General features: G+C 35.7%; 1 protein-coding gene and 2 long non-coding RNA genes across 8 annotated transcripts; 1 reads left to right on the forward strand and 2 right to left on the reverse strand.

The window, feature by feature from the left end:
• Nucleotides 1-3,813: 3,813 nt before the first annotated feature.
• Nucleotides 3,814-6,740, reverse strand: ABCI7 (non-intrinsic ABC protein 6). The gene is made up of 3 exons (XM_078295763.1): nucleotides 5,783-6,740; nucleotides 4,642-4,904; nucleotides 3,814-4,270 (listed from the first exon to the last, which is right to left on the reverse strand). The coding sequence occupies exons 1-3, from the start codon at nucleotides 6,692-6,694 to the stop codon at nucleotides 3,961-3,963; spliced, it is 1,485 nt and encodes a 494-aa protein (XP_078151889.1). The 5' UTR covers nucleotides 6,695-6,740; the 3' UTR covers nucleotides 3,814-3,960.
• Nucleotides 6,741-9,890: 3,150 nt separating this feature from the next.
• On the reverse strand, nucleotides 9,891-11,594 carry LOC144550629 (uncharacterized). Its single transcript, XR_013510525.1, has 5 exons — nucleotides 11,378-11,594; nucleotides 10,904-10,990; nucleotides 10,582-10,641; nucleotides 10,416-10,481; nucleotides 9,891-10,281 (listed from the first exon to the last, which is right to left on the reverse strand). It is a non-coding gene; the product is annotated as an uncharacterized LOC144550629 (long non-coding RNA).
• A 1,723-nt stretch (nucleotides 11,595-13,317) lies between these two features.
• On the forward strand, nucleotides 13,318-15,966 carry LOC144547190 (uncharacterized). Of its 6 annotated transcripts, XR_013509031.1 has the most exons (6): nucleotides 13,318-13,656; nucleotides 13,891-13,928; nucleotides 14,298-14,757; nucleotides 14,855-14,956; nucleotides 15,104-15,169; nucleotides 15,266-15,966. It is a non-coding gene; the product is annotated as an uncharacterized LOC144547190 (long non-coding RNA). The 6 variants fall into 6 exon arrangements; XR_013509029.1 differs by having other exon boundaries at nucleotides 13,891-14,757; XR_013509030.1 differs by lacking the exon at nucleotides 13,891-13,928.
• Nucleotides 15,967-22,108: the final 6,142 nt, after the last annotated feature.

Genomic DNA, 22,108 nt, shown 5'->3' on the forward strand with positions numbered 1-22,108 from the left:
CACCACTAGTCCAGATTCCCTAAAGTAAACCAATTTTTGAGTTTAGATCAGGACCGTCCGATTCGAATCCAATTTTTGAGTTTGGATCGCACGGGTCCCTTTAATATGACGGCCCGATTCGAATCTGACGGTTCATATCTAAACATAAATATTGGGTTACTTTAGGAGATCAGAACTCCGCGAGCACCAGGTTTCTAAGAAGTAAGGAGCTGGAAAAACCGGGACAGAAGATGGTAAGAAGGAATCCAGATTTACTGTGTATAATGTTAATGTAGCGGGTCATTTGCAAAGGGCAGATCCCGTTTTTTAACGCGTAGATCTCACATGTGTCAGCGACATGGCGCCACAGACACAGAGAAGTGGACTGTCTCATTGAATTTGGGTAAAGATATAACAGAGTAGTTTTCACTTCATGCAGTGCACGAACAATAGAATAGACACAGCACTACATATGGTTAGTGCGCTGCATGAAGCTAAAGTTACTCTGTTAAAATCTTTACCCTTAATTTCCCTTCTGTAATTATATCCGATGTTTTTCGTGTTGTTATTTTGCGGGGCTTGCTGTTTTACTTGTACAGAATAATTTCTTTAACTGCATCTTAGTGTATCCGGAAGTGGAACAGCTTCTAATGTCAAGATGCGATTCCATGATTATATATTTTATACGTAATCAAACTACATGATATTAAATTATCAATTAGAATAACACGTTGAAATGCTAGCAATGCTGGTATTTCTGAATTCTGACTAGACGTTTTGCATCTTTCTTATGAAACATAGTACAACTCTATTTCAAAAATTCTAATATGATAAAATGTTGTCATTCTAGTATGACCTGGCATGTCTCACATTTATTTTTACCTTATTTTATTTATTTTATATGCAAATTACTTGATTTAATTCGTTGACGGTTGATTTTAATTTTTGGTTTAATTATATAAAATCATCTATGAATCTTTCAATAAATGATTGGATCACAAAGCTTGAACAAGGCGTAATTGGATTGATTTCTAGCCTAATTTCACAATACCATGATTTTTATTTTTAAAAAAGAAAGAAAAAAAAACTCTCTTTTTCTCAGATTTTGCATGTTTCTTTGTCGAAATATACCCAGAAACAAAAATAATAATAGAAGTGAAATCTAAAAATCAAAATGAACAAAACCAAAATAATAAAAAAGAACTTGCCTGTATATATAAAAAGATAGAAATTTTATTCCATATGAGATCCTCATATCTCATTTTGTATGATAGCACTGATCACTTTCATCGAAATGAGAAATTTTGGAAATATCTTCAATCAGTTTAATATTAAATGGAGATATTTTACTAAATATCTTCAATCAGTTTTGGAAATATCTTCAATCAGTTTATATCTTCAAGCACAAACGATTAGTTTATGTATGCCGACATGTAATCTCACTTAACGATACAAAAAAATTTGCTAATAAAATCAATGTGCTAACAAATCATATTTAATTAATTTCTTGCCCATTTAAAATTATTCTTTGTTGCTGCACCATTTCTCTATTTTCAATTAGCATCAAATACCATTTTAGCTAATGAGAAATAAAATTCAATTACGAAATTTAATATTGTTTAGTTCTCTATGTTTGACATTATGGAAAATAAGAAATTAAATTTGTTTCCAAGGTACACAATAAAACTCCTTTAGAACAATAATTTTACTAATTATTTTTGTGGTTACATATTGGACGGGGAACACATTAAAGAAATTCAAAACTTTTATTGAAGATTGGTTGCGAGAGATGATAGAGGCAGTGCTACTGAGGGCGTATAGCCTAAAAGATACTCAAATTGTTCTTCTATATTAAGATTAAGAACACCAGATGTGGTTCTACTGGTGGAGAGGAGTCTGAAAATCAAAAAATTATCCAATTTTTGTTGAAACTTTATTCTACAAACAATATTATTATTTTATTTTATGAGTAGCTTTGATATAGTATTCAGGTGTGGCTATTTCAGCCAAGTAGACAGGAGACCGAAATTTTTAAATATATCATACTCCAAAAAAAAAAAAACCAAATAACCATGTTTTCTGAAAAATTCGAATTTTGACACAGTCCATCTCCTAGATGCGGATCCCTTTTCTGGGGACCGCATCCCCTATATGCGGCCTTCCCTTTTTTCCGTTCTCCTGCCAATTGAAACCAGCCGAAACTTTTGACCAAATACCGTAGTTCAATTTAAAAAAAAAAGTCTGATGCGGCTAGAGTATTTTTCGAATTTTTAGAATTTCGTAGTTATTTGTTTTTTTTAAATATGGTATTTTTAAAAATTTCGGGACAGGAGATGACCTGTTTGTCTATTAATTTATGAATTTGATTTGTTTTTCATTTGAGGATTAAACTTAGTAAAAAATATACAATGAGAAAGTTGTTATATAGATTTTTCTAATTTTTTTCTGACATCTTATATCAAAATTTAAAATAATGCATTATATGATAATATTATTTAAAAAGATCAATTATAAGATAAATCAAGACTTTATTTGCTAATGATATGTGGACAATATAAATCATGTCTATAATGTTAGTCTTCAAACTTAATTAACCTTTATTTTTCTAGATTGTTAAATATGTCAAATAAAGACGGATTTCTAGAACAATCACGCAATAGAAATGAAAAATCATGCAAAAAAATTCTCTACACTCAATCACTCTTTTTCCCTTCTCATGATACTTCAAAAAAAATATATGAACAATCATGCAATTTCTTTCTCTACACTCAACCACTCTTTTTCGCTTAATACATGCAAAACTTCAAAATCTCTCTCCACACCTGCCAAAAATTATCTTTTTTTTCTTTTTCTTTTTCTTCTTTTTTCCCCCTCACATTACGCGTACAAAACTTGCCTTAAAGTTAATTTTAACAAGGACCTACATTAAAATAAAAATATAGTAAGAGCTCTATATTAAATTTATAATATTTTTACTATAACTCTACAATATTATCTCATCTCCTGAATTCCTTAAAGGTATATATTAATGGATTGTAAAGTACTGGTAGATGTTCTTGCAAGCAAGCAGTTAGAAGATATGTCATCATGAAGAGCAACAGAAACTGTGGTAAGCTGCCTCCAATTAATCAATGAACTGCACCAAAAGGTCACAGTATCTCACATGTGAAGAGAAGCCTTGCATCAACCACACTCACTGGCAAACTGGGTCCCAAGGAACAAAAAAGGTTTCTACCGGTATGATGGACAATAATTACAAGGAATGCAAATACAGCCGCAGATTGAATCCTACCAAATTCACAATCCAAACGACTAAAAGAAGGGAAGAACAGTAGTAAAAGTAGTTTAGGATAAATTGGTTTTTATTGCTTGTTTACATTTGAGAAGTATTTGAGCTTAAAATGGCTAGTAATTAAGAAGCATCTCACACGTACTCTGTCGAGATAGCAAGCCACCTCTTCATCGCATGCCCCGTAGCAAGGACGCTATGGTCCTGAACAATGCTTGGTGTACTGAACCTCCTCTGAGATGTGAGATGCAATAACTGGCCATGCCCGTAGAAATAAACGACAATTGTGTGCTGAGGTTCTTGTCTTACTGGAATCCCTATGCCTATGGTAGGCTAATAGCTAGAGTTGATTAATTAGGAGATTTCGGACTGAATGTAACATTTTCTTTATATAATTTTACTTGCCTATTCTGGCATAACTCTTTTTAGATTTAATTTAATGAACTTTTCGCAGTAGGCTGATTGCCAACTGCCTCAAAATAACTACATAATTTTTCTTTGGTACATATTTCTTCTAATGATAATCTCAAAAGAACAAAAACAAATGAAACAAAAAGGGAAAATTTTATTGACTATCAATTGAATAATTATACAAAAGGGCCGCAAAATTTGAACAAAGCAACCTTATCCGCTCTTTCCATCTCACACTGAGAAGCAAATCTGTAAATAAACACAGTAAAACATACGGAACCCTAAAACGTAGAACCTTTAAGTAACTTCTTTACCTCGGCGGCAGCCCTCTCTCTAATGGTCTTAAAAGGAATGCGCCTAATCACATCGGCTCCAAAGTAATAAACAAGTGCATTTCTGGCTGTTTTCAAATCTAAACCTCTTGCTTGGAAATAGAAAAGCTCATTTCTGTCCAGATCACTTATCGCTGCACCATGTGCGCATTTTACATCATCAGCAATTATTTGGAGGTTTGGTTTCACAGTTACAAGGGCTTGAGGTGCCAAGAGAAGACTCCTTGTTTGTTGGCCTGCATCTGTGTTCTGAGCAAATCTGCCAATACAATATTTCATAAATAATAGATTAAAACCGACTTACAATCACTAAGAAGTTAAATTGATAATATAATTTCAAGTTTGGAGAAGCGGTCACAGAATTTAGCTAAATTGGTCAATTATTCCCGCTTAACATTCAGTTCCCAATTTAGCTTCAATTTTATTGAGAGGGCCCTAAAATTCAGTTTTTGGAGTCACTCGATCACAGAACTCAGCTATAGAACTGAATTCTGGAGAAGACAAATTGAGAACTAAACATTTCAAAGAATAAAAAAAATGGGTGTTTGCTTATATGAACTAACCCAACTTTGAAACTCAACTATCCCTCAAATTGTACTGAAATGGCAGATTGGGTGAAATAGTACACACCTGTTGACTCTTATATTTCCGTCAAAAATGGCGTGGCCTTGAGAACTACAGACAATACATTTGTGGAGCTGCCGCGAGTAGCCTCTGGGATGGTCGAGAACCAATTTGCTGTGAAGATCTTGAATATGCTTGCTCTCAGAAACAAGGTTGAATGTCGATAACTCTGTCACAGTCTCTGGACCCACCTGCTGAATGTGCAGGTTGTGCCTGCTCAGTTTTCCTCCAATGCTTACCTCTACATGCTCATAGGTACTCGATGCTTCCTATGTTTTTTCACCAGTAAAATTTTTAAATTAAATATCAGCACAATGCCAGCATATAATTCCTTTTGTATCATGCGCTTTGCTTGGTTATTCTGGCCTGCCTTAAATTCAATTCAACCGTCACACAAGAATCGAAACAGATCAATGGTTAAAATATCAAGACAGAGAGAGCAAGGCAACACCTTCAGATTATTTTTCGAAAATGGACTTGTTTGTTGTGTGTTTAGTGCTAGTCTACAGTGCAATCAGATCTTTCAAAATTATTAAAGAATAACACCTTCTGATTGATACTTATACATTTATGGTACGGTTCCTTTTTCTTTATTTTCAGTTGTTGTGCTTTGTTTGAATTTTCTAATCTCCTCATATCTTGCTAAACTTCTATGTAAGGATAACCGGATAAGAGATCAGTGCTTGGCAAGACCCAGCCAAACACCTATAAGTTATCTAAAGAACAAAAAGTAAACCAATCTGGTACCAGCTTAAATCTCATTTTTTTTAAATGAAATCCATGGCTAGAACTGCCTGGAATCAATTTTCAACCAGTGAGTCAGGTACAGGTACTTCGGCCTTAACAATTATACAATGTTTAATTAATTGTGGTGGTACTTCTACTTCTAGTTGGAGTTCTCTAATTTAATATTTTTTTTAATTGGTGTATAGCATCTCATCCTTTTCCTTCATCGAGAATTCCTCTCCAACCAAAAACTAGAGATGAAAAGGGATACAACGCTGCAGTAAGTAAAATTCATTATTGTTGTTCTTTGCAGCAATTCGAACAATAACTTATTTTCTTAACTAGTTAGTTGTAGAACAAACCTAGAAGTAAACTCAAGATTCAAACTGACAAATGCTTAAATTGAAGCAAGTATTATTACCTGCCGAACAAGCGTCCACTTAATATGGGCAGCATCTTTGGTTTGTCTCTGCAGATATGAATGCAAAACTTTTCCCCTTTCTCCGATAAGGATCTCCATTACTGGGTTCGCCCAATAACAACCTGCCCCGTCAACACCGAAATGCTCTTCCACTATTGACACTTGTGCTTCCTCTTCAGCCACCACCAAAACTCTAGGGTTAGACATACCCATCTCTTCCTCCTTACCCGACCCGCTATAACAAAACACCATATGAACTGTATCTGCTAGTTTTACACCAGCAGGGGAGTATATCACCACCATATCAGCAACACCAACGTTGTTCAAATCCCAAAATACATCTTTCTCTTGAAATTCGCCACAGGAAGCAATTGCAGATGAAATTTTCTCTGAAATGGGACCTTGGGAAGGAACGTCCTTGATACTACCAACGAAAGCACCGGGTGGAAGAGAGGGAATGCGTGAAAGAGAGGGATTGAAAACACCATTGATCAGTGTAATTTGAATTGGTAGAGAGGAATCGAGAGGGAGTAGTGAAGAAGGAATTGTGTGGCTTTGAGTAGGTACAATTGGATATTTGCGGAGGTAGGAGATATCAGTGAAGCGAAAAGGTTCAGACTTGCGGTTCGGCCATGCCGTAGAGAGAAGTGACTGAGCTGAGGTGTTACGGAGAGATTGAATGGGAGATGGAGGGAGAGGGAGTGAGTCTTCGAGCTTTTCAGCGATTTCGAGCACAAACGGGTCAGAGAAGGAAGGAGACGGTGACAGAGAGGCGGAGATGGAGAGGGAGCGAGATTTGAGGGGTCTGCGTGGAACTAGTGTTAGGGTTTTGAAGGCCGAGAGAGGAGGAGAGAGGCGGAGGCGGTGGTGGGGAGGAAGGAAAGAGGTGGAGGGATAGCAACAACGGGACATGATGGGTGTTGACTGGAACGACACAAATCGCTCCTCTCTTGTGGCAAGTTACTCGAATCCCTCAGGGTAAAGATTTTAACACAGCTTCTTTGGCTTCATGCAGTGCAAGGACTATAGAATAAAAACAGTAGTGTAAATAGTTAGTGCGCTGCATGAATCCAAAACTTCTCTGTTAAAATCTTTACCCGTTACTCATGATTTTTTCTTTTCTTTTCTTTTCTTCTTGCGTAGGCAATTTGACTATAACTCAGGAAAAATATGTACACGATGAACCTGATGAATCAGATCTATCAATCTTATTTTGTATTTGAGTCAAAAAGTTATTATTATTTTGAGAATTTTAATGTTCTTCTAAAATTACAAAATTATGTATTTTCTTTTTAAAATTCATAATATCATATTAATTCTTATAATATATATAATCTTTTATATTTATCGTTGTAAAATATAAAAAAAATTATTCTTCTAAATTCAAATGCATGAAATTTATCTAATACATATATGAATTCAATGCGCAAATGGTATATAATGTACCGCAGCATCACAAATGGTGACTTAGTTATTTCACAGCGTTATTTTTGCCACAACTAATACATATATGAATTCAAATGGTATATAATGTACCGCAGCATCACAAATGGTGACTTAGTTATTTCACAACGTTATTTTTGCCACAACTTAGTTATTTCACAAATGGTGACTTAGTTATCTAATACATATATGAATTCAATGCGCAAATGGTATATAATGTACTGCAGCATGTGACTTATTTCACAACGTTATTTTCGCGGGATTGAATCGTCAGCCTCCCTGGGGCAGAAATTTCTTGCCCCCAGAGTCACTGTTGGTGGACTCCCTAAACTCTAAACCCTAAATCCTAAAGTCTAAATTCTAAACTCAGCACCACCTCGCAGTGACTGAGGGGGCAGGATTTTCCTGCACCCCGGGGGGCAGGTGATCTGCTTCCTATTTTCGCCACAACTTCGTAATCAAAATTATTATTTAGAAATGAGTAGAAGAAGAAAGAAAAGCTGACCCAAAATTTTTATTTATACCCTTTAAAAAAAACCAAAAACATTTTAAATTATAGATAATTCTACATCTACTCGAACTGTTAAGCTAATCTGTGACTTTATTCTTGGTGAGCTGCAAATTGACTTAGCAGCTTTTTATAAATCCCAAAGTACATTGTAATATTAAAAGCCACAGATTAGTTTGACGGCCCAAATAGATTTAGAATTCTCTCAAAATAGGTTTCCTTAATATGGTATAATTAGAAATTTCAGCATGCTGACTGGGGATCCCAGTTAAAAAACCATTTGGAAAGAAAAATAAAGGACTTGGGTTTGGGAAAAAAGAAAAATCAGTTGAAAGAATATTTCATCTCCTCTCTTCTAATTCCTAGAATATTTCATCTCTAATTCCATCCAGCAAAGAACGATATCTCCACTCTTTTCTCTCTCTCTCCCTCTCTCTATATTTAGAGCTTCCGTTTGGTTCTGCTCTAGTAGATCTTTTTAGAGGTCTATAAAGAGAACTTTTCCCTTTAAGATATTTCGGGAAGAGGGGGGGGGGGGCGCTGAAAATTGATATCTATTTCTTTATTTTTTGAACTTCTTAAAATCATCAAACACATAATTTATGTTAGTTCTTTTAAGCCGATTAATGTCAGCCAATGTAAATTTGCCAAATAAACTCTTTGTACCCGGTTTATCTCAACTCGCATATAGGCTAGGCCGCTAGGGGTGTTAGGGGTGTTGATCGGTTCGGTTTAATTAAAACTGAAATAAAATTAGACAAATTAAAATTTTATTTGATTTTCAAAATATATAACTGAACTGATCAAAATAATAATAGAGTCAGACTTTCAAACTATAGGGATCAAACATATATGAGATCAATCATATAAAATTTTTATGCTGCAAATGAGAATTACTTTAATAATCCAAATCTGCTACTACACCCTCTTTTCTCTCTATCTCTATCTTTCTTTTTTTTCTCTCTTTTCTTTCTGTCAACAGAAATAGGAAAACGCAGTTGTGCCACAGGCACCAAAAGCTGGCACAATATGCCTTACAAATTAGTTCAGAAAAAGGCACAGTATGATAACTAAGATTGCTAACCCATAGCAAACACAAAAACAAGTATGTAAACACCCTCTAGATAGAGTCACTGGAAATCCATTCCACTAGCTGATCTTCCGCAGGTGGAGACACTTGGAGAGGCACTGCATCTAAGTCCTGGGGGAGTCACTCATTGACTTCTTGTTGGATCTTAATCCAACGTTGAGAATATATGTGATATAATTAGGAATTGTTTACTGTCATATGTGATTGTCACAATTAAAGTGGTCTAATATGGAATTAAGATATTAGACAATTTATGTATTCAATAGGATGTGGTACATAAGTGTGTAGAACAATTTGGGCAAAGATCAAATCATTTACTACTAGAATCTGCACTTTTTCTGAGGGTCAAAATATGACTTTTTCCGAGGGTCAAAATATGACTTTTTCCATCGGCGTACTCATGGAAAAAGCTCAAAAAGCGTCATTTCCGTGCGCTACCCTCAGAAATACTACCGTCAAAAATACCCTTGATGGAAATACCATTTTCCTGACTTTTTCCATCGGTTACCTTTAGAAATACTACTTTCTGACTTTTTCCGTGAGCACCCTGACAGAAATACTACCGTCAGAAATACTTTGGCATCAAGCTCATGACTTTATTATTTCTGAGGGCAAAGTGCGTGGGTCCCACTGTATTATTTCTGAGGACAGGACGTGTGGGTCCCAACAGGTTATTTCCAAGGTTATCTCATGTGGGACCCAGCATAGTATTTCTGAGGGCAAAGTGTGTGGGTCCCAACAGGCTATTTCCAAGGGCATCATATATGGGACCCACAGTAGTATTTCTGAGGGCAACGTCTGTGGTCCCACCGTAGCATTTTCAAGGGCAGTGTGTGTGGGGCCCACTGTAGCATTTCCCCAGTTGCAAATTGTTTTCGTTTTTTGTGGATATACCCACGGAAATAGCTTGAATGACATTGTACACATACTCTCATCTACAATCCTCTCTGTACCAATCAGGTACAATCCTCCCTGTACCAACTAGGTACTAATACCCATTGAAACATATAAACAAAAACATATAAACAGAAACTCATTTATAATGAGATATAAGGAAAGCATTTAACATTTAATAAGCATTAACATAACATATAAAGTGTTCATACATCGAAAGGAATGCACTTGCATTTTTAACTATACCAAAATATGCACACCAGTTAACCAAACTATACCATATTGCAGTTGTAACCATATACCAAAATACACACACCCCTAATTACCCAAAATTCACAAAATAACTTATCCCAAGTTCTTTCATTTGTTAGAACTTCTATTCTAATAATAAGCCCTAAAAGGTGCACTCTTTATGCACTACAGGGGATGATTCCCATTGTAGGCAGAATGCACGCGCCATTGGCCCTGTGCAGCTTCATTTGTGGGTACGTCATCTAATCCAAGATTAGCTTGACTTAAGAGTGCTTGGAATCCAAGATTTTGCTGTATAGGAGAATCAGTACCCTATTTATATCACATGGAAAAGAAACAACATATTATTGCTATGAATAAATTATTTTACATAGAGGAACCTCAAAATTTAGAATTTTGCACTATGAGCATTCAGAATTATGTAGAATTTATGCCAACCTCCTTACCTGGGAGTTGGCATTCTGCATCTGTGAAGCTACTGCCTGAGTTGGTTGAGGAAAAGAAGTTTCACCCTAATCATTGAATTTGCAAGCACAAGTGTTATATGTTGGAGATGACATAATCAGATAAAATTTCTAACAGTTAAATGATTTTCTTAAGTTCAAATGGCACCTGAAAATTAGTTAAATTCCCAAAAAACCCTTGCTGAGTTCCTGAACTGTTTCCTTGACCCTGAGTTGAACAATGTCAAAGATCTAATTTTAAGCAATACAAGTTTTATGAACTTAACAATTCCATCTAGCGCAGAAGAAACAAACTGTTCGAGTCAATAAATAATGATCGCCTATAAAATATAATAGAGGAAAGAAAAATAGCCATATAGGTAAAATATCAAACACCTGAGCTGCGTTGCTACGAGAAGGCATCGTCACTTAGTTAAAAGAGACATGAATTAGTTAGAGAGAGAGAGAGAGAGCGAGGGGATTGTAATTACCTCAGCATCGTCAATATCAGACAGGGTCTCAGGTTCATCATCCGCTAAGATGAAAGCAAGTGATTCTCCTGGGGAGTATATTCCATCCTGTGATTTATTATAGTTATTAAGAAAATAGCTGATTGGAGGATTGAAGTAAAAAAAAAAAGAAACCAGATGTTAGCGAATAACATTAAATGTATTACAATTTAAAAATCCTTACCACTAATTGATATGGTATTATAATTTTTATGAATTGTATATCAAATTGATGTGGATCCCAATGAGGTAAATATTAGTTAACAAAATAAAAAAAATTGGACCACTTTAAGGAGTTTCTTCTAACAGGCATTTCTGCAAACACCTTACAGGCATTTCTGTAAACACCTTACACCTTGCAAATTCGCACAAAATCCTGAACTGAACCAAGAGGGTGATTATTACCTTGACAGATCAACAAGAGGTGTTCGATGAGAGAGATAAGAGAGAAAAAACCTTGGAAAACGAGGGTCAGAGGAGAGAGAGAGGCGGAGGCTGGCGGATGGCGGAGTACGTCGGGTGCAGCCCGTCGTTGCTTCACTGCCTCCCTGGTGGGGATTAGGTTATGGTTAGTAACTTAGAGAGGGCGGCGCAATTAAAATTGAAGGACTTAGAGATTGAAGATGGGGAAAATATTTTGGCAAAATTTTGCTGCGCGCCTTTGGGGGGGGAAATGAAATGAAATTTTGGGTATGAGAGAGAGAGAGGGGGGGGGGGGGGGGGGGGGGAATAAATCTGCTGTTATTTCGAAGGAACAACAGAAATCTGTTATTCTTATCTCAACTGTTGATCTTCGTTAAGATTTGCGTATGGAAAAATAAAATTATAAGATTTGTGCATATAAAAATTTGAATGGTTAAAATAGAAATAACAGGTTTCTGTTATTCTTTTAGAATAACAACAGATTTGTTTCCGAGAGAGGCAGCAAAGATTTTGGCAGAGAAGGTGAAGAAAAAATTTAAAAGAGAAAAAAATATGAGAAAGACTAAAAAAAAAAATGAATTGAACGTGATTTTTATAAAAAATGAATAGAAGGTGAAGAGAAGTTGAGAGATTTTTGTAAAATTTATTTTTTAAAAGTCAAAATTAAATTGAACGTGATTTTTTTTTTGTGTGATTTACATGTGTGTAACAAACTTTTTAGAAATATATTATGAAAATAAAATTAGATAATGCAAGCACAATAAATAATATGAAAAAAAAATAAAAAATGTATATTTTCAAACATGTTACGGTTTTTATGGCCAAATTATGTTTATAATTTTAATTTCTATGGCCAAATCATACTTATAATTGTCCATTTTATAGACTTTTACCATTATTTGTCACTTCATATTTAACAAAAAACTGTGAACCGTTCATTTTCACATGAGCAATCAATGATCGATCTGCAATGAAATGATTTCAAATTTGTTTTAAAATGATCAAGGGAGAGTATTAAACGTAACCAACATAAAAATTCTGAATTTTTATTGTGTTTGAGCTTCGATCCAATGTGAAGTGTTCACAGCCCTTCGATGTTTCGATATTCCGTCAACTTGATGGATAGGTAAATAAAAACAAAATTTCATCAAAATTTACTGCAGGAATGTATATGCAGTGCTCTTTAATTTTAACGGTTCCGATCGACCAACGAACGACGTGTTTACGTGCTTCCTCATTAACTCACAAAGCAAGAGTTTATGTTCTATATAGCATAAACTCTTGCTTTGTGAGTTAATGAGGAAGCACGTAAACACGTCGTTCGTTGGTCGATCGGAACCGTTAAAATTAAAGAGCACTGCATATACATTCCTGCAGTAAATTTTGATGAAATTTTGTTTTTATTTACCTATCCATCAAGTTGACGGAATATCGAAACATCGAAGGGCTGTGAACACTTCACATTGGATCGAAGCTCAAACACAATAAAAATTCAGAATTTTTATGTTGGTTACGTTTAATACTCTCCCTTGATCATTTTAAAACAAATTTGAAATCATTTCATTGCAGATCAACCGTCAAAATGATAAAGGGAAAATGAACGGTCCACAAAAATTTGCTAAATTTGAAGGGATAAATAATGATGAAATTATTTAAAATTGACACTTATAAGTATGATTTGGCTGTAAAAGATGTAAAAAATCTTAAAATATTTTTTTGAAATTTTTTTCATATTATTTGTTGTACATGCCTTACCTAATTAGTAAATATCAAGCTTCAAGCCGTATGACAAGCAATGTATGGTCCTGATTTGTTCATTTGGGCAACTTTATTAGCAGAGTAGTTTTGATTTTATACAGCACACTGGCTATATAATTTAAAGAGCGTCCAACACATTTAGCACACTTCTTGAAGCTAAAACTGCTCTGTTAAAATCTGCACTTGCCAATTTTTTTTACTCCCCATCTCATCAAGAGAGGGCCAGAGAGGGATTCCCTCTGTGAAATTTTTTCCTTTTTCTCCTTAGCTGGATTTTTCTCCTCTCATGGCCTTCCCCTTTTCGTTTCCCTCTAAAGCTATTTCATTTCCCTCTAAAATTCCAAGCAACAAAAAAACCATCCAGTGCCACAGTTTTTTTTATTCACTGCCTCTCTCTCTCCTCGACTCCTCCGCTCTTTCCCTCTGCCGCTGATCGCTCGCTGAACTCCATATTCAAAGTTCTTGTAACAGCTGATGCAGAAAGCGAGGTTGAAGATCCACATCTGATTGAGTCGTACGCTTCAGATATATACCAGTATCTACGATCAATGGAGGTAATGCTTAATGTTAAGGTTTAATCGTTAGCTAAGATTGCTTGCTACTGAGAATTATTTTCACTTGTCAGTTAGATCTATTTCTTTCTTGCCCTTTATTTTTCATAAATCGTCTGAATAGACTAGCATGAGGTTCAATCAGGGTATTCTGGTACTTTTTGTGCAATTAGTGTATCTATTTAAGCATCTTGAATAATGCTATTGTTTTTATTGTTCCTGTTTTCTCCAATTCAGCTGTAATCGGAAGTTCAACGGAACTGTTGGTGATAAAGGTTCTCAACTTTTAAAGTGCATCAAGTACAATTCCTAAAAAATAGTCAGTTTTTGGTGGTACTTATAATTAATTTTGGCTTTGCATGAGGGAAATTTGTATCCTTAATTACTGGTTGAAGTTCATTGTAGCTTTGCAAACTAAGTTGGAAGATATCTAAGATCATAATTATACAAATTCAGAAAAGTGATAGTTACTGGCACATGACAATTATGCACTGTTAACAAATATCGACTGGTTATATAGCCTGTGTTGGTGGAATTATTACGAAAAACAGAGAGAGAGTCATCAATTGTGGTATTTATTTTTTATATTTCAGGCATATCTTTATGTAAAATAGATGTGATCTGTTGTTGTTATTTCCTTCCAGGTGGATCAAAAGAGGAGACCTTTACCTAACTACATGGAAACAATTCAATTGGTTGGTTGAGCAAAATAGGGGTCTTGATCAAGTGGTTTGAATAAATAATTTCTGTTTTAATTTATGCAATAGTTAGGGGTTTTAAGAATTGCAATCTAATTAAATACGTGACCACCAATTTTACTTAACGATTCAAATTAACACAACCTAACACAACTTGGGTTAACTCTGAAATTGCTGAAGTTCATGCCTAACACAACTTGTTCAGATTTCCTATGTAGAAGCACACAATTGTGGAGAAGTTCTACCCAATTTTGTAGCTAAATTGGATATTATTTCTAAATATTAAAAAGTTCTACTCGGCCACACCAAAAGCAGCTGAAGAGCATCACAAATTACTTCACCCCTACTATCAGTATCAGTGACTCCCTCAAGTTCACCCATGTCCTGTAGCACCTCTCCCTTACCGGTACTTAAAACATATAGTCATTCATACATTTCAGTTTCTTTTCTTTTATACACTGTGAGCGTTAAAATTGACATCTGCTATGTATTGTATGAGCAAGCAATGAAGTATGAGAAGGGATCCTTTACAGTATGAGATGGACAAGCACACTTTTCTGACCAACAGAGAAAGGGCTGCTAATTACCTCAATTCTCTTGATAAGGTACTAATTGAATAATATTATTTTATTTAAGCTACAACTTGCATCATTCTAATAGGGACTCTAGGCTTTGTTTTTGCTTTTAACTTGATGAATTGAAAACGGTAGCAGAATATTCACATGGTTTTTTTTTAATTCTAATGGAAGCAGGTACTATATGTTGATGGTAGTTTATTTCAGTACCCTTATCCCTCTAAGCTGATGTTTATTTTTGAGGTAATCCCTCTAATTTGATTCTCATCACCAAAGTTAATGAGTTTTCGTGGATACTCGTGGAGCTTGCACCTAACTAAAAAAAATTTCATCTCTCAGGAAACGAGTCTGGGACAGCATAAAATACTAAGGTTGGATTGAATGTGTATTGAAACTGGATGGGATTGATAACAGTGGGTAGAGGGAATGAGGTTGTGATAGAGGCGGTTGGAGAATCAGCCATGATCTAGGCTTGACTTGCCGAGAGGAACAACTCGCATGCGTAAGTCGATTTGATAATTGCTGATTTCTTGAATTATTTGTTTTTTTGATGGTTTTTCTTAGTTTACTGTAAAGGGATGGGTATTGGTAAGAGAAGATCGGGCACTGGTATGAATGTGTGGTTTTCTTTTTGTTTGCTTTGGTTTACTCGTATGAAAATGAAGTTAGGATCAGCTCAAAGGTTGATCTGGCAACACTTGATGCAAAATTTGGTGATCGTTACTACGGCATTAGACCAAGCCATGACGCAAGTTATATATTTCATTAGTGAAAAATGCATTTCTTATCTTTAGAAACTGTGTGTCGGATATATGGAAACAGTTGTAGTGTATTTTATTAGTGCTTATGATTTTATAAAGCTTACTGTTCTCATCTTAAAACAGGGATGGACCATGCAATCGATGTTAGTGCTTATTGGAAATTCTTGCAATTATGAATGCATTTTTGCCACTCATTTGTAAATTTCAATATTGTAGAATTGACTGGTTTATTTTTTGAGAATTTTTTTTACTAATACAAAGCCATTTCATCAGAGCTCAGTGTCCAAAAGCCTCAATTTTTTTTATTGTAAAACATCTTTTATTGATTGTTAATGAGAAAGAGACATTCCCTATCTCATCTTTTCTTAAAATAAGAAAACGATTCTATAAACAACAAATCTGAATAAGTACATATATAGAGTGAACATGATTTTTTTTGTTTTAATGATTCTCACATAGGCATTTCATCAAACACATTACGAGCAACATAAAAATTTACAGAACTTGTTTATGACAACTTACAAATGACACTACAATCAAAACTCGTAAACTAATTAATACAAGAGTAAGCATTTTTAATCTCACAAATGAAGCATCTCAATCAAAGAGGAGCAAGCATCATCTTTCATTATAAAATAATATAAATATAAAAACCAAAACATTTCCAAGGGTAACTCATGGAAATAATATGTGTTACAACTTCCAAAACATTTCCAAAGGTATGGGGTCAACTATTTCCAAGGGCCATCAATAAAAAATAGTATTTGATTTGTTTGGTGGGTCATGGCTCATCCAAAAGTATTTCTGAGGGTAGACATGAGACATTTCCAAGGGTGGACAATAGGGCTTTTCCATCGGCAACAATTTCCGTCGGCCTACCGTTGGAAATTTTAAGTGTGTCAGAAGTGCGTCAGAAAACACAATTTTATTTCTGACGACCTCTCTTACCCTTAGAAAAAACTAAACTTACCTTCAGAAAAAGTGCAGATTCTAGTAGTGATTGATGGACTGATTCTGAGATTTGCAATTAAGAAAACTGCTTTTTTGGAGCCCAGTGCGGGTGGCCCACCCGTACTCAGAACTTAGCCAAATTCTGGGAACCTTTTGGAAGCCTAGTGTAGGTGGCTCACTCGCACTGGACCTGAGTGCACCAGCACTCAGGACTTGGCCAATTTTTTGGAAACTTCAGGAAAAAGTCCGAGCGTAGTGCGGACGCACTGAGCTCCAGTGCAGGTGAACCACCCGCACTAAGGACTTAGTCAATTTTCTATAAGTTCAATGCAGAAAAAGTCCGAGCCTAATGCGGACGCATTGGACTCCAGTGCAGGTGAACCACCCGCACTGGGTACTTAGTCAATTTTTTGGAAGTTCTATTTTGAGCCCAGTGCGGGTGGCTCACCCGCATTGAACCTGAGTGCGGACGCACTGCTATTTTTGGGGCTAAGTAAGGCGATTATCAGGACGCTCCTTTCGACCCAATGCGGATGGCTCACCCGCACTGGACCTGAGTGCGGACGCACTCGTGTCGCCAGAAGTGTAAAACTATATATAGATGGGTCCCCATGGCACAAGATAACTAACTCAACTCAGAATTCTAAAAAGATGTTATTCTTAGACAGAATTTTGAGAGTCTTCTCCCTTCTTCCACTATCAAAGAATTGAGAGGAGAAATCCATTAGAAACTTGGAAATGATTTCTCAAGGGCGATCTTGTTGCTTTGGAAGACCTAATCTAAGATTCAACCAAAAGGGCGTGAAAGAAAAAGCTTGCAAGAGTCTTGTCTCGCGCTCACGGAGACGGTTGCTTCTCCAACCTTGGGTTTGAAATTCCATGGCAAACGATATGGAATCAGGTATTGTATTCCGCACTAAAGATTATGTTTTTGGGTCTCTTTGGCATAGGACGGTCTTAGGTTAATGTGGGGATTGTTTCTTCTTCCTCGGGGTGTAAATGTTTGACCCCTATATGAGATGTAATTGTTTGATCTCTAGATAAGGCGTAATTGTTTGGCCTTTATGATTCCCAACACTTCTGCCTTCAAGTTTTCCTTTAACTAACCTGTCCAATAAACCAGTGCTCCTTGAACATGATAATTATATGCAAGAAGTTTCTAAATTAAGGGAAGTTGTTCAGAGGGAAGCAAGCAAATTCTCTGAGAATGAAGAAGGATTGTATTGAAAATCTTATAATCTGATATTCCGATTCAGTATACACTAATTGTTAGTGTAATAATCTAGAAGTCAATAACACGATAATTTATCATAAAGCTTTGTTCATGAATTGAATGTTTATTTATATATTATTTTGTTGCCTTGAGCATTATTGAATTTATTGATCATTTCGAGTTCATAACTGAAATTGTGAAACTCCATAATATAGATAATATATACTCTTAAAAGGTCACTGACCAAGGTAATTAGCAGGAACACTAATTACCGCGATAAGGTTAGTATGTGGATTAAAAGATGGTTAAGTTTTACAAACCACCTGACACGAGATGTCATTTTAATCATATAGATACATGTTCTAGGAACATGGTATTTGACAGACCCCGAATGAAACATTAAATAGAATTGTGTTCGTGTCATTTATGTTTTCATTCAGTGTCAGGTTCTACAGTATGAGGTATTTATCGTTCCCACTGAGAAATATGTATGTGTGATTGTTATCTACCGCTGTCCGTAAAAAGCAGTCATAACGGTAGCTTTTCCATATGTATAGCTTAGCTGAGGAAGTGATAGTTTACCAAGAATACTATTTGTCCCTCGTATCTCTATACGAGCTATAGCATCACTGGGCCCCTTGATAGAGTAAGATTATCTGCTAGCGGTATAATTACAAGAGTAATTATATTTGATAATCTGCTCAAGATCAAGAAAAGATTCAGTTAGCAAGGATGACACACATCTACCTTGAAACTGATCTGATAGCTATGAGACAGAAGAACAGACACAAGTAAATTGTTTACTGGATCGTGATATTGTACAGTACAACATCATCTGTGTAATTGGATGGTCATGATGTGTTGCCAGATGCTGCTCATGATTATAGAAGTTAAAACAGTTTTAACTCTGTTTACCAACATAACACAGATCCTATTGGGTCACACCATATAGGAGTTAATCGGAGAATCTTATTGTGATTGATTATAAATTGGTTATGATCAATAGTAAGATGGTTATAATTAATTATACGTGTTATAATTAAATTATAAATGTTATAATTAAATTATAAATGTTATGTAAAAATAACAAGCAAAAACATTGGTTAATTTATAAACGTGTGTGACACGTTGTATAAAAGTTAACCGGTTAATTTATAAATGTGCAGGACACGTTGTATAAATTACCGAAACAACAACCGCAAGAAAAATATATATAATTATTCAGAATAATTATACGAATATTATTTGTATTCGGGCCGAGGGCATTCGGGTCTTTTCAGATTCGTCCTTATCCGCATGACATGTCATCGATCCTATCCAGATGACACGTCATCGATACCGAAACAAACAACCGCAAGAAAAATATATATAATTGTTCAGAATAATTATACGAATATTATTTGTATTCGGGCCGAGGGCATTCGGGTCTTTTCAGATTCGTCCTTATCTGCATGACATGTCATCGATCCTATCCAGATGACACGTCATCGATACCGAAACAAACAACCGCAGAAAAATATATATGATTGTTCAGAATAATTATACAAATATTATTTGTATTCGGGCCGAGGGCATTCGAGTCTTTTCAGATTCATCCTTATCCGCATGACATGTCATCGATCCTATCCAGATGACACGTCATCGATCTTATCCACATGACATGTCATCCTTATCCATTCAATGGCATATCTTGTAAATAGGCCGAACTTGGAGGGCATTTTGGTCTTTTGGCAACCGACCCTAAATCCTATAAATAGGGGTGGAGGGGTAGAGAGAAAAATCGCTAAGTCACTCATACCGTTTCGTGTCGAAACAGATCGTGTCGAAACAGATCGGTATTTTCTCTCTTTCTCGGTTTCTCTCCCAAATAGTGTTTCGGTTGAGAAAAGAAAGTTATACGTAGTTGACGTATAATCTTGCGGGTTGTTGTGAAGTATATTTACGGGATCGATGAATAGTGTTTTACCGAATTTTGCGGTATGTCAGTTTTGCATATTGATGAAACTGAGCAACCGAAAATTCGTGTTTACGGGTTTTTCGTTTTTTTCCCGTGAATAGTGTTTTTGCAGAATTCCGCGGTTTACGGTATTTCTGGCAGAAGAAATAAACCGCTCTCCGGTTAGTCCTGGTGGATAACCAATAGAGGTATCACACGTGTGATACTCCGAGTCGATTCCTTCCCTGGTGAGGCTCTACTCGCTCGGTCTGCATTCCAACTGTGATTTGGAAACAAGGTATAAATATGCTATATTAATCTATTTAATTGGTAAGTAGATTAAAGTTTTAGAAATCAATCATGGAATAGATCTGTAAAAGGATTAAATTGGGTTTTGATGTCAAAGGAATACTGAAGGTGGACTGCCTTGGAAAGTTTCCTGACATACCCCGTTTAATCCTGAGGTTAAGTTGGCTGTAGAAATTTTTTTTTGTTCTACGGTCATTCCGCAACTTAAGCCTAAACGGATTTTGGTTACAACACCGTAAACCCCAACACTAATGATCAAATAAGGGACTGATCTTCTCTAGATGGGAATATGGGATTCAAAGGATGGCCTTTTATTTTGCTGATGCACTCGAGGCCAGGTTAATGGGAACTGGGGGCGAGGCCTGGCGCCGAACTTGCAGAAAACAGATGGCCACCTCTGAATATGCAAAAGTGGCCCAACTGTATATCTGTCTGTCCTTTTCCTAGAGTTTCAATGATCTGCTGTTCTAATCGTACTATACTAATTAATATGGTGGAGAAAGCATCAGTGCTGCATATTGCTGATTTTGGCATTGGATTTGAAATATTCCACAGGACAATTCAGAGACCTACAGCAGTGGCACCAAAGAAACTTGCGGGCTGGGTTTGAACAGGTTCCCTTGGATCCTGCCATTGTGAAAGAATGCCGTGAATATTTTAACAAACTTCACAAAAACAAGATATTCTTTATTGAGGAAGAAGGAAACTGGTTGCCGCAAGGTTGGAATGGGAGGGCATTTGATGCTTTCTCGACATGGAAACCCAAGTTGGCTTGAGCCTCCAATTTTTGCGAGCATATTATGCTCAAAATTTGTATCAGTCAATTTTTTTTTTTTTTAAGTAATATACCAAACTGGAAGTTAAATGTTGAATTTGAATTGCTTATATTTAGAAATCGCCCTAAAATGTTTGGAGCATGATGGAAAATCAATATTTGTTATAAGTAATACTTTCAGTGGGAAATTAAGATTGTATATTCGACCGAATGATAGTTTCTTGTGAATATTAACGTATAACTAAAATTTGACTCTTAATCTTTCTCAAAAAAATTGAGCATGATCAAATTAAGGCGGTGGTTAAAAAAGAGTTGGAAAAATAGTTACGTCACGCAATAAAATAGTTACGCAATAAAAAAATAAACTTTATATAATATTTACATAATGTGACGTGATTAAAATAATGAAATTAAAACAGTTAGGTCAAAGAGATTTTTTTTTTTTTTTGAAAGCTTGGCAGTTGGCTGGCTATCAAGTTAAAGAGACTTTTCTTTGCGGAGCAAATTATCTCCAACTAAATTAATTTACTGTTGTATTGTTTGAAAACAACTTAATTACTGTTGGGAGACCACGAGTCATTGGGTCAATCAATGCACCAGCCAAAGACACAGACAATATTGCATAATTGTATATTTGTATCATTCAATCTCAATGTAGAAAAAAAAGTAACTAGTATATTTGTAAATGTAGTAATCAAGTAGTAATCTAATTTAGTGTTGGTAATTGGGTGGTGTGTTAGCTGTCTGATTGCTGTGTTGACAAGTGTACAGATGCCAGATGGGCTGATTGAGTGATTCTCCTCTGTTAACTTAGGCGTGCTTCAAATTGAAGGGGAACAAATTTCATCACAAATCAACATCATGTTCCTCTCTCTTTCCCTCCGCTTCCTCTCCGTTTCTCATCTTTCAAAGCAGATAAATAACATAAACAGCCCAACAATCAACAAATTTTCCCTCCTTTCGAAAGTTCTCCCCCTCCAATAGTCCAATGTAAATATTCAAATCAAAAGAGCAACCAGAGTCTTCCAGTCTTCCAGTTTGTGTTAATTCATAAGACCGTCCAATCATAATCCAGGTCTATCCAGCGCATGCCTATAGTGCACCGGAACTTTAATATTCGTGCTGATTTAAATTAGACGGTTCTGATCTTGTTATTGTAAGGGCATGAGCATCACCACCGTCTCTATTGAGCATTGCTACTCTAAGTAAGGAGGCGTCCATTCCAAGTAAAACCCTC

Source organism: Carex rostrata, chromosome 2 (genome assembly GCF_964058835.1).
Source record: "Carex rostrata chromosome 2, lpCarRost1.2, whole genome shotgun sequence".
NCBI lineage: Eukaryota > Viridiplantae > Streptophyta > Magnoliopsida > Poales > Cyperaceae > Carex > Carex rostrata.